The sequence below is a fragment of the Mustela nivalis genome (genome assembly GCF_964662115.1).
Source record: "Mustela nivalis genome assembly, chromosome: X".
NCBI classification, from domain to species: Eukaryota; Metazoa; Chordata; class Mammalia; order Carnivora; family Mustelidae; genus Mustela; species Mustela nivalis.
This window is the reverse complement of record NC_139040.1, coordinates 67239394-67252556: the sequence shown is the minus strand read 5'-3', so window position 1 is coordinate 67252556 and position 13163 is coordinate 67239394. Positions and strand designations below refer to the sequence as shown.

General features: G+C 37.4%; 1 protein-coding gene across 6 annotated transcripts in view; it reads right to left on the bottom strand.

Moving 5' to 3' along the window:
* The window catches only part of PHKA1 (phosphorylase kinase regulatory subunit alpha 1), a 147365-nt gene that overhangs the window by 100540 nt on the left and 33662 nt on the right, over positions 1-13163 (bottom strand). For all 6 annotated transcript variants that reach the window (XM_082716133.1, XM_082716130.1, XM_082716131.1 and 3 more), the window contains exons 7-9: positions 3609-3707; positions 2469-2615; positions 1450-1503 (exon numbers count right to left, since the gene is read on the bottom strand). In XM_082716133.1, coding sequence (XP_082572259.1) covers positions 1450-1503; positions 2469-2615; positions 3609-3707 — 300 coding nt within the window. The remainder of the gene's footprint in view (positions 1-1449; positions 1504-2468; positions 2616-3608; positions 3708-13163) is intronic.

Sequence of the window (13163 nt, the reverse complement as noted above, 5' to 3'; positions counted from 1 at the left end):
ACAGCTTTTTGCTTCTGATTATTTCAGAGAAGGCAGGGCATGTACAGATTCTCCCTCCCTTTGAGAGTACTTTGTGATGTGACTTGTAACTAGTAGAACTGGGATAACAATGATACCATGGGTAGGTATATGTAGAAGTGAGATTCATTGTGATTTTATATTTGTTAAGTTTGAGGTAGCAGCAGAACATACAAATAGAAATGTATACAAGGGTTCAGGAACCATGCTCGTCGAGGTAACACCTGAAGCACAAGTTACAGATGTAATACATACATATAGTGAACAGATTACCCAAGAGCAGAATCTTGGTAAACCCTCATAGTATGGTGAGGAAAGAACAAAAAGCGAAGAATTAGGATAGTGTAGTGTTGTATAAACTAAATGGGAAGAGAATGTCAAGAAAATGGAGGACAGGTAGGTAACAATACTGTACTACAGAGAAGTCAAGTATAATAAGGATGGGGTAAAGACTAATGGATTGATCACTTAGGAGATTTTGATGATATTTTGAAGCATAATTTTAATTGGTTGGTAGAGATAGAAATCAATAGGGCTAAAGAATAAAGTGGAAGAAGGGAAGTAGACCAGAAGAGTTTGAGCTCAATGATTAAAAAAAGCCTTAAACAATGTTTACATTGTCAGTGAAGTGCTTCTTCTTGACCATTCATTCTCTTTAATAATAATTTTCTCCACTGACAGTTCTGCAGAGAACTTCTGATTAGTGGAACAGAAGATATTAACTTTTCAAGATCAGGTACTGTTTAGAACTAACCAACTGCAAAAGGTGGAAAAGGGCCAGAAAGATCTATCGAAGGAAAGCCTTTCCCCCTTAGTAATCATGAAATATTTGGAAGGGAGATACTTTGAGACTATTCAAATATTCTGTTTCTGCTTAAACTTTCATCCACTAATTTAAGCATCTATCAGTAGCTCTTTCCTGAAACCAACCAGCTGCAAGAAGTGAAAGAACTGGGGGCACCTGGGTGGCTCAGGGGGTTAAGCCTCTGCCTTCTCCTCAGGTCATGATCTCAGGGTCCTGGGATTGAGGCCCGCATCAGGCTTTCTGCTCAGCAGGGATCCTGCTTCCCCCTCTCTCTGCCTGCCTCTCTGCCTACTTGTGATCTCTGTCAAATAGATAAAATCTTTTTAAAAAAAAGAAGTGGAAGGACTGCACCTTCCTCTATAATTTATTTAGTCCACAAAGACTCACAAATTGAACTTGGCAACTAAGCCCAACGAAGGTAGCAAACATGAGTTATTTTGATCTTATTGTGTGATTATTTTGAGTATCACCAGTGAGCTTAGTATTTTGTCTTTTGAGTACTTTTTAAAAAAAAAAAATATGTTCAGGTAGCCAACGTATAATACTATTAAGTATTTTCTCTGAATGGACTGCAGAGAGTAGTGACTCATTCTATCGTGGACTCATTTTGGGTAAAAGAAATCTACCTCTTTAGGAGTTTTATATCCATCTCGTAGAAAGCGACAGCAACCATAACGGCCCTAGGAATGCAGAGAAAAGAAGTCAGAAGCATGTACGTTGGTGCAGTCATATAATGCATCAGAAATACATCCTTTGCAACAGCTACACGTGCCGACCTATCACCAACACAGATATAGTATTTAAAAAAATAATAAAATGTAATTAAAAAAAAAAACCTCTGATATCAGACCAGCAGCAGAAACTGATTTCAGCAATCAATGTGAGTTTAAGGAGGGCTAAGTTACAGGCTCTTCCCTAAAGCAGAGTTTCTAATATTATCTTCTCCATCACTTTCCACCACAGTGTAAGTCTATAACAGCCCAATTACTAATCTGTGTTGTCCTACTCACAGAGCTCATAAGAGAGCAACAGGCTTTTAAAAAAAAGACAACATATATTTTTTAAAAAATTTTGAGATAATCTGAAACTTACAGAAGAGTTGCAGAAACAGTACAGAGAATCCCTATTACCCTTTATCCACTGTCCTTCTATATTATCAAAGCTAAAAAATTAACCTTTGTACAATACTATTGACCAAACTAGAGAACTTATTTGGATTTCACCAGTTTTTCCACTAATGGCTTTTTTTTTCCTGTTCCAAAATCCATTTCAGGATCCTACTGCATTCAGTTATCATATCTCCTTAGTCTCTTCCAACCTGTGACAGTTCTTCAGTCTTTCCTTGTTTTTATCACCTTGATGCTTTTGAAGAGCTCATCAGTTATCTGTAGAATGTCCCTCAATTTGGTTTTGTCTAGTGTCTTCTCATGATTAGACTGAGATAAGGCATTATTTGCATGGACACCACACTGGTGCTGTGCACTTTTCAGGGCACTGTATCAGGGGTACATGACATCAGTATGTTTTATTACTGGTGGTGTTAACTCTGATCATTTGGTTAAATCACTGACTCAAGGCCCCCAACAGTATTAATTTGTCCTTTAAGTCAAAGCCTTAAAGAAAAGAAGGGCACATATGGACATACCTGAAGCTTGGTGATGATTTCTTGCTTTGTGAGCTCTACCAACTGGCTATCCTCTACTGCAAAGGCTGGGAAGGAAATAACCGAAAGCAGACTAGCATCTACCTCTTTGGATGTTGAAGCACGGGGGAGTATTGAATTAAGGATAGACTGAAAAGGAAGAAAGGAAGTCAAAAGTGGCACATTAGCAAATAACTTGGGATTATAAAACTGACAGCTTTAGTCAAAAGATCAATGTGAAAGAGAATCATTTGGGAGAAAATCTACCATAATAATGATTCAATTATATTCAATGGTGAATTCCATAATAATTCAATAATACCTTCTAAGTGAGAGCTTAGAAAACTAGCTATTTCTGTACATCATCCTTTGTCTTAATACTGCTTTCAATGGTTCCCAATCCTGATTTTGAAACAGCTGCTAATGGATAAAGAACACTCTATACATCATCTGTCCACAATCCCCTTGCTCCATTAGCAACCACTGAAGTGTAAAGATAAGAGAAAATGTAGCTGCTGAGAAAGCAGGATGTGGAAGGCTCAGCTTCTACACTGCTGACATTTATCTCTTCCAGGGAAAATTTCACATTTTTAAAGTGAGAAGATGAATTTATTTTCATTATTGTTATCTAATCAGGGGTTGAAGATGGAGAAAGACATTTCACCAATGAGAAGAACCTAACTCTTTCAATACAAAGAGTACCCCTAAACAAAACTAAAGATACATATTTACCACTTAAACAGTCTAATCTCCAAACATCTAAACCTAGAGTCAACTGGGGACAAGAGAATGTTTCAAAGCCACTATCAAGAAGAACTCTCAAAATAAGTCACCTCTTGTTCTCTTGGTGTATTTAGAAAAGAAGGAGACCCCATAGGCGCTTGATAGGACAACAGTGGAGAATTCCACATACTATGATGGGATCCTTTTATAACCATGGATGAGAGAATAGTACTATGATCTATGTTATAGTTCATGCTATATCAGGCTTATTCTTAGCACAGAAAGATTGGAGAAAACATTTTTGGCACATGGTAATAAATCAGATTATGTACTCTGAAGTCTCTTTATTCTCAAGGCTATGCTCATTCTGAGTCTGGGTAAGAATAACATTTTCTATAAAGTTGTTCATTATTCTCTTACTTGGCAGTGCTGCACTTCATCAGCCAGGACATGGATAACTGATTGGGGTCCACCTTTCACACCAAACAGGTCCAGTTCATCCAGGGCTTCCAGGGCTGCCTATGAAAAGCAAAGAAAGTACTTTTCCCACAAAAATTACGGATTTCTTCTCCCTGTACCCCAGTATCATATCAGTGCATACGAAGTCATTTTGAATATGTTTAGGAGAACAGAAAAAACAACGTAGCATTCTTTATTTCCAGTGGCCTCTGAGTTTTTCTTTGCCTACCATATTATCCCAGAGACAGTTAAGATGGAGGTTGCAAACATACCTTCATGATAAAAATCCTTAACAAATTCAGTATAGAAGGAACATACCTGAACATAATAAAGGCCATTTATAACAAACCCTCAGCTAGCACTTGCTGTGATGAGCACTGGGTGTTGTAGGTGTTGAATCACTATATTGCACACCTGAAATTAACTGGAATTCAAATGAACACAAAAAAATAGTGAAAAATTGAAAGCTTTCCTCTAAGATCAGGAGCAAGACAAGGATGCCCCCCCATACCCTTATTCAACATGATATTTGAAGTCCTAGCTAGAGCAATTGGGCAAGACAAAGAAACAAAAGGCATCTAAATCAGAAGGGAAGAAGTAAAACTGTCATTATCCAACTCCAAAAAGTATTGGAACCAATCAATGAATTCAATGAAGTTGCAGGATGTAAAATCAACATATAGAAAGCAGTGGCATTTCTGTACATTAACAACAAAAAAACATCTGGGGAAAGAAATAAAGAAAACTATCCTACTCACAATAGCATCAATAATTATATGATGTGACAGAGGTGTTACCTAACACTTTGGTGGTAATCATTTTGCAATAAAAATGTACTGAATCAACATGTTGTACACTCCAAACTTAAACAATGTTATATGTCAATTACATCTCAATAAATACACATTTTATTTTATTTTTAAAATCTTATTGTTTTATTATTTTTTCTCCAGTGGCTGAATTCTTTAAAAATGCATTAAAAAAAAGATACAACATAGATAGATAAAGTTATAGCATTATCAAGCCAAGCACCATACTTTAAAAATAATTTGAATAAGGCACAGATTTTATTCACAGTAAACCACTCTTTTGGTAGGGCAGCTGCAATTATGACACCAGCACATAAAAAATGCTAGAAGTTGTGCGGATATAAGATATTAAAATGCAACAGCCATTAGTTGTCGGCACATCACTGAGTTTGCAGAGAGAAGTGAATACCCTAAAAAGATACCATGATTGGGGGAGAGAAGTCAAGATGGTGGTGAAGTAGCAGGCTGAGATGACATCATGTAGCAGGGGATCAGCTAGATAGCTTATCAAGCCATTGTGAACACCTACAAATCCAACAGGACATAGAAGAGAAGAAGAGCAGCAATTCTAGAAACAGAAAACTGTCCATTTTGTGAAAGGTAGGACCCACGGAGAAGTGAATCCAAGTTGACAGGAAGATAGACTGAGCGGGGAGGGGCCGGATCCTAGCAAGCGGCAAAACAACGGAGCACAAAATCAGGATTTTTAAAAGTCTGCTCCACTGAGGGCCATTGCTCCAGATGCTAATCCAGGGTGAAGCCCAGGTAGGGAGAGCATGGCCTCAGGTCCTGCGGGGTCACAGAGGGATCAGGGCTGAGTGTCGTAGAGCTCACAGGTATTAGAGTGGGGAAGTGGGCTATAGAGATGGAGCCGAGGCGTGAGCTCTCAACTGGGGGTTACCTTATCGTGATCCGTGGCATAGACCACTGCTCTGTGAGCAGAGACCCCACAAGATCTGGGGAGATCCCCCTGGAAGAGCTCAGGGATCTGTGGGGTTCAGAGACTCCAGGCAGGGCTGTGTGCCAGAGACAGAGAAGCTTGTTCACAGGCTGGGGTGAGCTTGGAGGACAGCCGGAGGCCAGGGAGATGGGAGTGACTGAGTGCTTTTCTCTGAGGGCACACTGAGGAGTGGGGCCCTGAGCTCTTGGCTCCTCTGGGCCGGAGATTGGGAGGCCGACATTTTCAATCCTGTCCTCTGGAACTCTATGGAAAGTGTTCAGGGAACAAAAGCTCCTGAAAGCGAACCTGAGTGGATTATTTAGCCTGGCCCCTGGTAAGGGTGCTACAATTCCACCTCGGGCAAAGACACTTGAGAAGCACTTACAACAGGTCCCTCCCCCAGAAGATCAACAAGAAATCCAGCCAAGACCAAGTTCACTTACCAAGGAGAAGAGCAGAATTCCAGAGGAGGAGAAAGCAAAGCATGGAATTCATGGATTTTTCCCCATGATTCTTCAGTCTTATAAAGTTAATTTTTTTTAATTTTACTTTTTTTCTTCTGCTAAATTTTTTTTAACTTTTATCCTTTCCTCTTTTAATGTTTTTTACCTAGTTTATCCTAACAATACCTTTCATAAAAAAAATCTTTTTTGAATTTTCATTATTATAGTCATATTTTATCCTTAATTGTATCTAACTTTATTTTTTGTATATACATAGGGTTTTTTCTTCTAAAAAAATTTGGGGTACAACTTCTACTAGATCAAAATATACCCTAAATCTAGCACAGGGCTTTATTCTAGTCTCCAGCCTGAGCAAATTCTCTCCACTTTTTCTTTATTCTCCCAACCAACTTATCTTATCAACTCCTTTTTAGGAAATTAAAAAAAAATTCATCTTTATACTCATATTCCATCCCTTCATTGTGTTTACTCTTATATATGGTTTTCATTCTTTAAAATTTTGGGTTTCTTCTAAGTTTCTTCTAAGAGACCAAAATACTCCCCAAATTAAGTGGGTGACCCTGTACTAATCATCAGTCTAATATATATATGTGTATATATTATAAATATATATATTTATATTTTATGTGTATATATATATATTTTTTATTTTATATTTTTATGTATATATATATATATATACACACATATATATTTATGTTTTTTTCTTTAAAAATTTTTTTTTCTGAACTTCATTTTACCCTCTTTCTTCCCCCCACAATTTGGGGTATCTTCTGATTTGGTTAAAGCACATTTTCCTGGGGTCTTTGCCACCCTTTTAGTATTTTATTTGCTCCTTCATATATTCTTATCTTGACAAAATGACAAGGCAGAAAAACTCACCACAAAAAAAAGAGCAAGAGGCAGTACTGAAGGCTAGGGGCCTAATCAATATGGACATCGGTAATATGTCAGATGTAGAGTTCAGAATGATGATTCTCAAGGTGCTAGCTGGACTTGAAAAAGGCATGGGAGGTATTAGAGAAACCCTGTCTGAGAAATAAAAGCCCCTTCTGGAGAAATAAAAGAACTAAAATCTAACCAAGTTGAAATATAAAAAGCTATTAATGAGGTGCATTAAAAAATGGAGGCTCATACTGCTAGGATAAATGAGGCAGAAGAGAGAATTAGTGATATAGAAGACCAAATGACAGAAAATAAAGAAGCTAAGCAAAAGAGAGACAAACAACTACTGGACCACGAGGGGAGAATTCGAGAGATAAGTGATACCATAAGATAAAACAACATTAGAATAATTGGGATTCCAGAAGAAGAAGAAGGAGAGAGGGGAGCAGAAGGTATACTGGAGAGAATTATTGTAAAGAATTTCCCTAATATGGTAAAGGGAACAAGCATCAAAATCCAGGAAGTACAGAGAAGCCCCCTTAAAATCAATACGAATAAGTCCACACCCAACCATCTAATAGTAAAATTTACAAGTCTTAGTGACAAAGAGAAAATCCTGAAAGCAACCCGGGAAAAGAAGTCTGTAATATACAATGGTAAAAATATTAGATTGGCAGCAGAATTATCCACAGAGACCTGGCAGGCCAGAAAGAACTGGCATGATATATTTAGAGCACTAAATGAGAAAAACATGCAGCCCAGAATACTATATCCAGCTATGCTATCATTGAAAATAGAAGGCAAGATAAAAAGCTTCCAGGGCAAACAAAAACTGAAAGAATTTGTGAACACCAAACGAACTCTACAGGAAACATTGAAAGGGGTCCTCTAAGCAAAGAAAGAGCCTAAAAGTAGTAGACCAGAAAGGAGCAGTGACAATATACAGTAATAGTCACCTTACAGGCAATACAATGGCACTAAATTCATATCTCTCAATAGTTACCCTGAATGTTAATGGGCTAAATGCCCCAATCAAAAGACATAGGTCATCAGAATGGAAAAAAAAAAGCAAAACCCATCAATATGCTGTCTACAAGAACCTCATTTTAGACCCAAAGACACGTCCAGATTTAAAGTGAGCGGGTGGAAAACAATTTACCATGCTAATGGACATCAAAAGAAAGTTGGGGTGGCAATCCTTATATAAGATCAATTATATTTTAAGCCAAAGACTATAATAAGAGATGAGGAAGGATGCTATATCATACTCAAAGGGACTGTCCAACAAGAAAATCCAACAATTTTAAATATCTATGCCCCTAACATGGGAGCAGCCAACTATATAAACCAATTAATAACAAAATCAAAGAAACACATCGACAATAATACAATAATAGTAGGGGACTTTAACACTCCCCTCACATGAAATGGACAGATCGTCCAAGCAAAAGATCAACAAGGAAGTAAAGTCCTTAAATGACACACTGGACCAGATGGACATCACAGATATATTCAGAACATTTCATCCCAAAGCAACAGAATACACCTTCTTCTCTAGTGCACATAGAACACTCTCCAGAATAGATCACATCCTGGGCCATAAATCAGGTTTCAACCAGTATCAAAAGATTGGGATCATTCCCTGCATATTTTCAGACCACAATGCTCTGAAGCTAGAACTTAATCACAAGAGAAAATTTAGAAAGAACCCAAATACATGGAGACTAAAGAGCATCCTTCTAAAGAATGAATGGGCCAACCAGGAAATTAAAGAAGAATTGAAAAAATTTACGGAAACAAATGATAATGAAAACACAGTTGTTCAAAATATGTGGGACACAGCAAAGGCGGTCCTCAGAGGAAAGTATATAGCAACACAAGCCTTTCTCAAGAAACAAGAAAGGTCTCAAATATACAACCTAACCCTACACCTAAAGGACCTGGTGAAAGAACAGAAAAGAAAACCCAAGCCCAGTAGAAGAAGAGAAACAATAAAGATCAGAGCAGAAATCAGTGAAATAGAAACAAACAAACAAACAAAAAACCCAATAGAACAAATCAACAAAACTAGGAGCTGGTTCTTTGAAAGAATTAATAAGATTGATTACCCCATGGCCAGACTTATCAAAAAGAAAAGAGAAAAGACCCAAATAAATAAAATCATGAATGAAAGAGGAGAGATCACAACCAACACCAATGAAATACACACAATTATAAGAACATATTATGAGCAACTATACGCCAGCAAATTTGACAATCTGGAAGAAATGGATGCATTCCTAGAGACATACAGACTACCACAATTGAACCAGGAAAAAATAGAAAATCTGAACAGACCCATCACTGGTAAGGAGATTGAAACTGTCATCAAAAATCTCCAAACAAACAAGAGCCCAGGGCCAGATGGCTTCCCAGCGGAATTCTACCAAAATTTAAAGAAGAATCAATTCCTATTCTCCTGACACTGTTCCAAAAAATAGAAATAGAAGGAAAACTTCCAAAGTCATTTTATGAGGTCAGCATCACCTTGATCCCAAAACTAGACAAGGATCCCATCAAAAAAGAGAATTACAGACCAATATCCTAGATGAACACAAATGTGAAAATTCTCACGAAAATACTAGCCAATAGGATCCAACAGTACATTAAAAGGATTATTCACCACGACCAAGTGGGATTTATTCTAGGGCTGAAAGGTTGGTCCAACATCTGCAAATCAATCAAAGTGATACAATACTTTAATAAAAGAAAGAACAAGAACCATATGATACTCTCAATAGATGCTGAAAAATCATTTGACAAAGTACAACATCCCTTCCTGATCAAAACTCTTCAAAGTGTAGGGATAGAGTGCACATACCTCAATATCATCAAAGCCATCTATGAAAAACCCACCGCAAATATCATTCTCAATGGAGAAAAGCTGAAAGCTCTTCCACTAAGGTCGGGAACAGGGCACGGATGTCCATTATCACCACTGCCATTCAACATAGTACTAGAAGCCCTAGCCTCAGCAATCAGACAACAGAAAAATTAAAGGCATCCAAATTGGCAAAGAAGAAGTCAAACTATCACTCTTTGCAGATGATATGATACTATATGTGGAAAACCCAAAAGACTCCACTCCAAATCTGTTAGACTTGTACAGGAATTCAGTAAAGTGTCAGGATATAAAATCAATGCACAGAAATCACTTGCATTTCTTTACACCACCAACAAGATAGAAGAAAGAGAAATTAAGGAGTCAATCCCATTTACAACTGCACCCAAAACCATAATATACCTAGGAATAAACCTAAGCAAAGAGGCAAATAATCTATACTCAGAAAACTACAAAGTACTCAAGAAAGAAATTGAGGAAGACACAAAGAAATGGAAAAATGTTCCATGCTCATGGATTGGAAGAACAAATATTGTGAAAGTATCTATGCTACGTAAAGCAATCTACACATTTAATGCAATCCCTATCAAAATCCCATCCATCTTTTTCAAAGAAATGGAACAAATAATCCTAAAATTTATATGGAACCAGAAAAGACCTTAAATAGCCAGAGGAATATTGAAAAAGAAAGCAAAAGTTGGTGGCATCACAACTCCAGACTTCAAGCTCTATTACAAAGTTGTCATCATCAAGACAGCATGGTACTGGCACAAAAACAGACACATAGATCAATGGAACAGAATAGAGAGCCCAGAAATAGACCCTCAACTCTATGGTCAACTAATCTTCGACAAAGCAGGAAGGAATGTCCAATGGAAAAAAGACAACCTCTTCAACAAATGGCTTTGGGAAAATTGGACACCCACATGCAGAAAAATGAAATTGGACCATTTCCTTACACCACACATGAAAATAGACTCAAAATGGATGAAGGACTTCAATGTGAGAAAGGAATCCATCAAAATCCTTGAGGAAAACACAGGCAGCAACCTCTTCAACCTCAGCCGCAGCAACGTCTTCCTAGGAACATCGCCAAAGGCAAGGGAAGCAAGGGCAAAAAGAACTATTTGGATTTCATCAAGATCAAAAGCTTTTGCACAGCAAAGGAAACAGTTAACAAAACCAAAAGACAACTGACAGAATGGGAGAAGATATTTGCAAACGACATATCAGATAAAGGGCTAGTGTCCAGAATCTATAAAGAAGTTATCAAACTCAACACCCAAAGAACAAATAATCCAATCAAGAAATGGGCAGAGGACATGAATAGACATTTCTGCAAAGAAGACATCCAGATGGCCAAGAGACACATGAAAAAGTGCTCCCCATCACTCAGCATCAGGGAAATGCAAATCCAAACCACAATGAGATACAACCTCACACCAGTCAGAAAGGCTAAAATTAACAAGTCAGGAAATGACAGATGCTGGCGAGGATGCGGAGAAAGGGGAACCCTCTTACAGTGTTGGTGGGAATGCAAGCTAGTGCAACCACTCTGGAAAACAGCATGGAGGTTCCTTAGAAAGTTGAAAATAGAGGTACCCTAATACCCAGCAATTGCACTATTGGGTATTTACCCTAGAGATACAAATGTAAGTGATCTATAGGGGCATGTGCACCTGAATGTTTATAACAGCAATGTCCACAATAGCCAAACTGTGGAAAGAACCTAGATGTCCATCAACAGATGAATGGATATAGAAGATGTGGTATATATATACAATGAAAAGCTATGCAGCCATCAAAAGAAATGAAATCTTGGCATTTGTGACGACGTGGATGGAATTAGAAGGTATAATGCTTAGCGAAATAAGTTAATCAGAGAAAGAGAACTATCATATGATCTCCTTGATATGAAGAAGTGGAGATGCAGTGTGGGGGTTTGGGGGGATAGGAAAAGAAAAAATGAAACAAGATGCGATTGGGAGGGAGACAAACCATAAGAGACTCTTAATCTCACAAAACAAACTGAGGGTTGCTGGGGGGAGGGAGGGAGGAAGGGAGAGGGTGTTGGGGTTATGGACACTGGGGAGGGTATGTGCTTTGGTGAGTGCTGTGAAGTGTGTAAACCTGGCGATTCACAGACTTGTACCCCTGCGGTTAATAATACATTATATGTTTATAAAAAATTTTTAAAAATTATTAAAAAAATGTTGAAGACAAAAGATACTATGATTGACTTAAAGATGAAGGTTACTAGTCATCGAGGCAGAAGTTTTTTTTAAATAGAATTTGTTTATTAATTTTTCACTTTTCTAATTATAAAAGTAAAACATACTTGTTATAGAATATTTTGAAAACATAAAAAATTATAGAGAAGGCAAAAAAATCACCCAAAATAATGTTAATATTTTTGAGTTTTCCTATTAGTTTCCTTTATGCAAATCTGAATATAGTTGAGATCATGTTTCATATAAAATGTGGTTAGAATATCAGAGCATAAATGTTTCTCCATATTATGAAAATTCTTTATTTCAACATAATATTCTCTCACTTATTTAACCATTTAACAGTTGTTGGAAATTTAGGTTGCTCTTCTTGTGTGTTTTTAACTGTTTTGGTTTTTAGATTCCAGCTATAAGTGAAATCATATGCTATTTCTTTCTCTGTTTTATTTAAGTTAGCATAATACCCTCTACATCCATCCATGTTGTCATGAATGGCAAGATTTTATTTTTTTCTATATTTGGGTAATATTGCATTGTGTATGTGTGTTATATGTGGTGTGTGTGTGTGTGTGTGTGTGTGTGTGTGAGATCTTTATCCATTTATCTATAGGTGGACACTTAGGTTGCTTCCATATCCTGACTATTATAAATAATGCTGCAATAAACAAAGGGTGTATTATCTTTTTAGAATCAGTCAGTGTCTTTCGGCAGGGGAAGTTTCAATTAGGTCATGCATATTTAACATTATAATAGATATGTTTGATCCTATTCCTGCTATTCTATTTTATTGCTTCTTGTTGTCTCCAAAAATAAGAGCTGAAATTAAGGTAGTGGCAATGGGAAGGAAAGGATGGAGTGAAGTGGAAATTTAGTAATGATGATAATGATGATGACGTGTGGGATGCAGGAGAGTGGGGGGGGGGGGTTCAGGATTGGCAGAATGTTTCCTGATAATCAAGTTTTGTTAACTAGTGTATGGGCATGGCCTCTTTTTGTTTTTATAATGGTAGAGAAGATGAGTTTAGTTTAAGACATGTTCTCTGGGGCGCCTGGGTGGCAAAGTTGGTTAGGTGTCTTGACTCCTGATTTCAGCTCAGGTCATGATCTTGGGGTCGTGGGATCAAGCCCTGATTTGGGCTCTGTACTCAATGGGGAGTCTGCTGGAGATTCCCTCTCTCCCTCTGCCCGGCCCCCATGTGCATGTGCACTCACTTCTCTCTCTCTCTCAAATAAATGAATAAATCTTTTAAAAAATATGTTCTTGGAGATCTCTGTGGTATATGTAAATAGAGGTATGCTACAAAAGCAG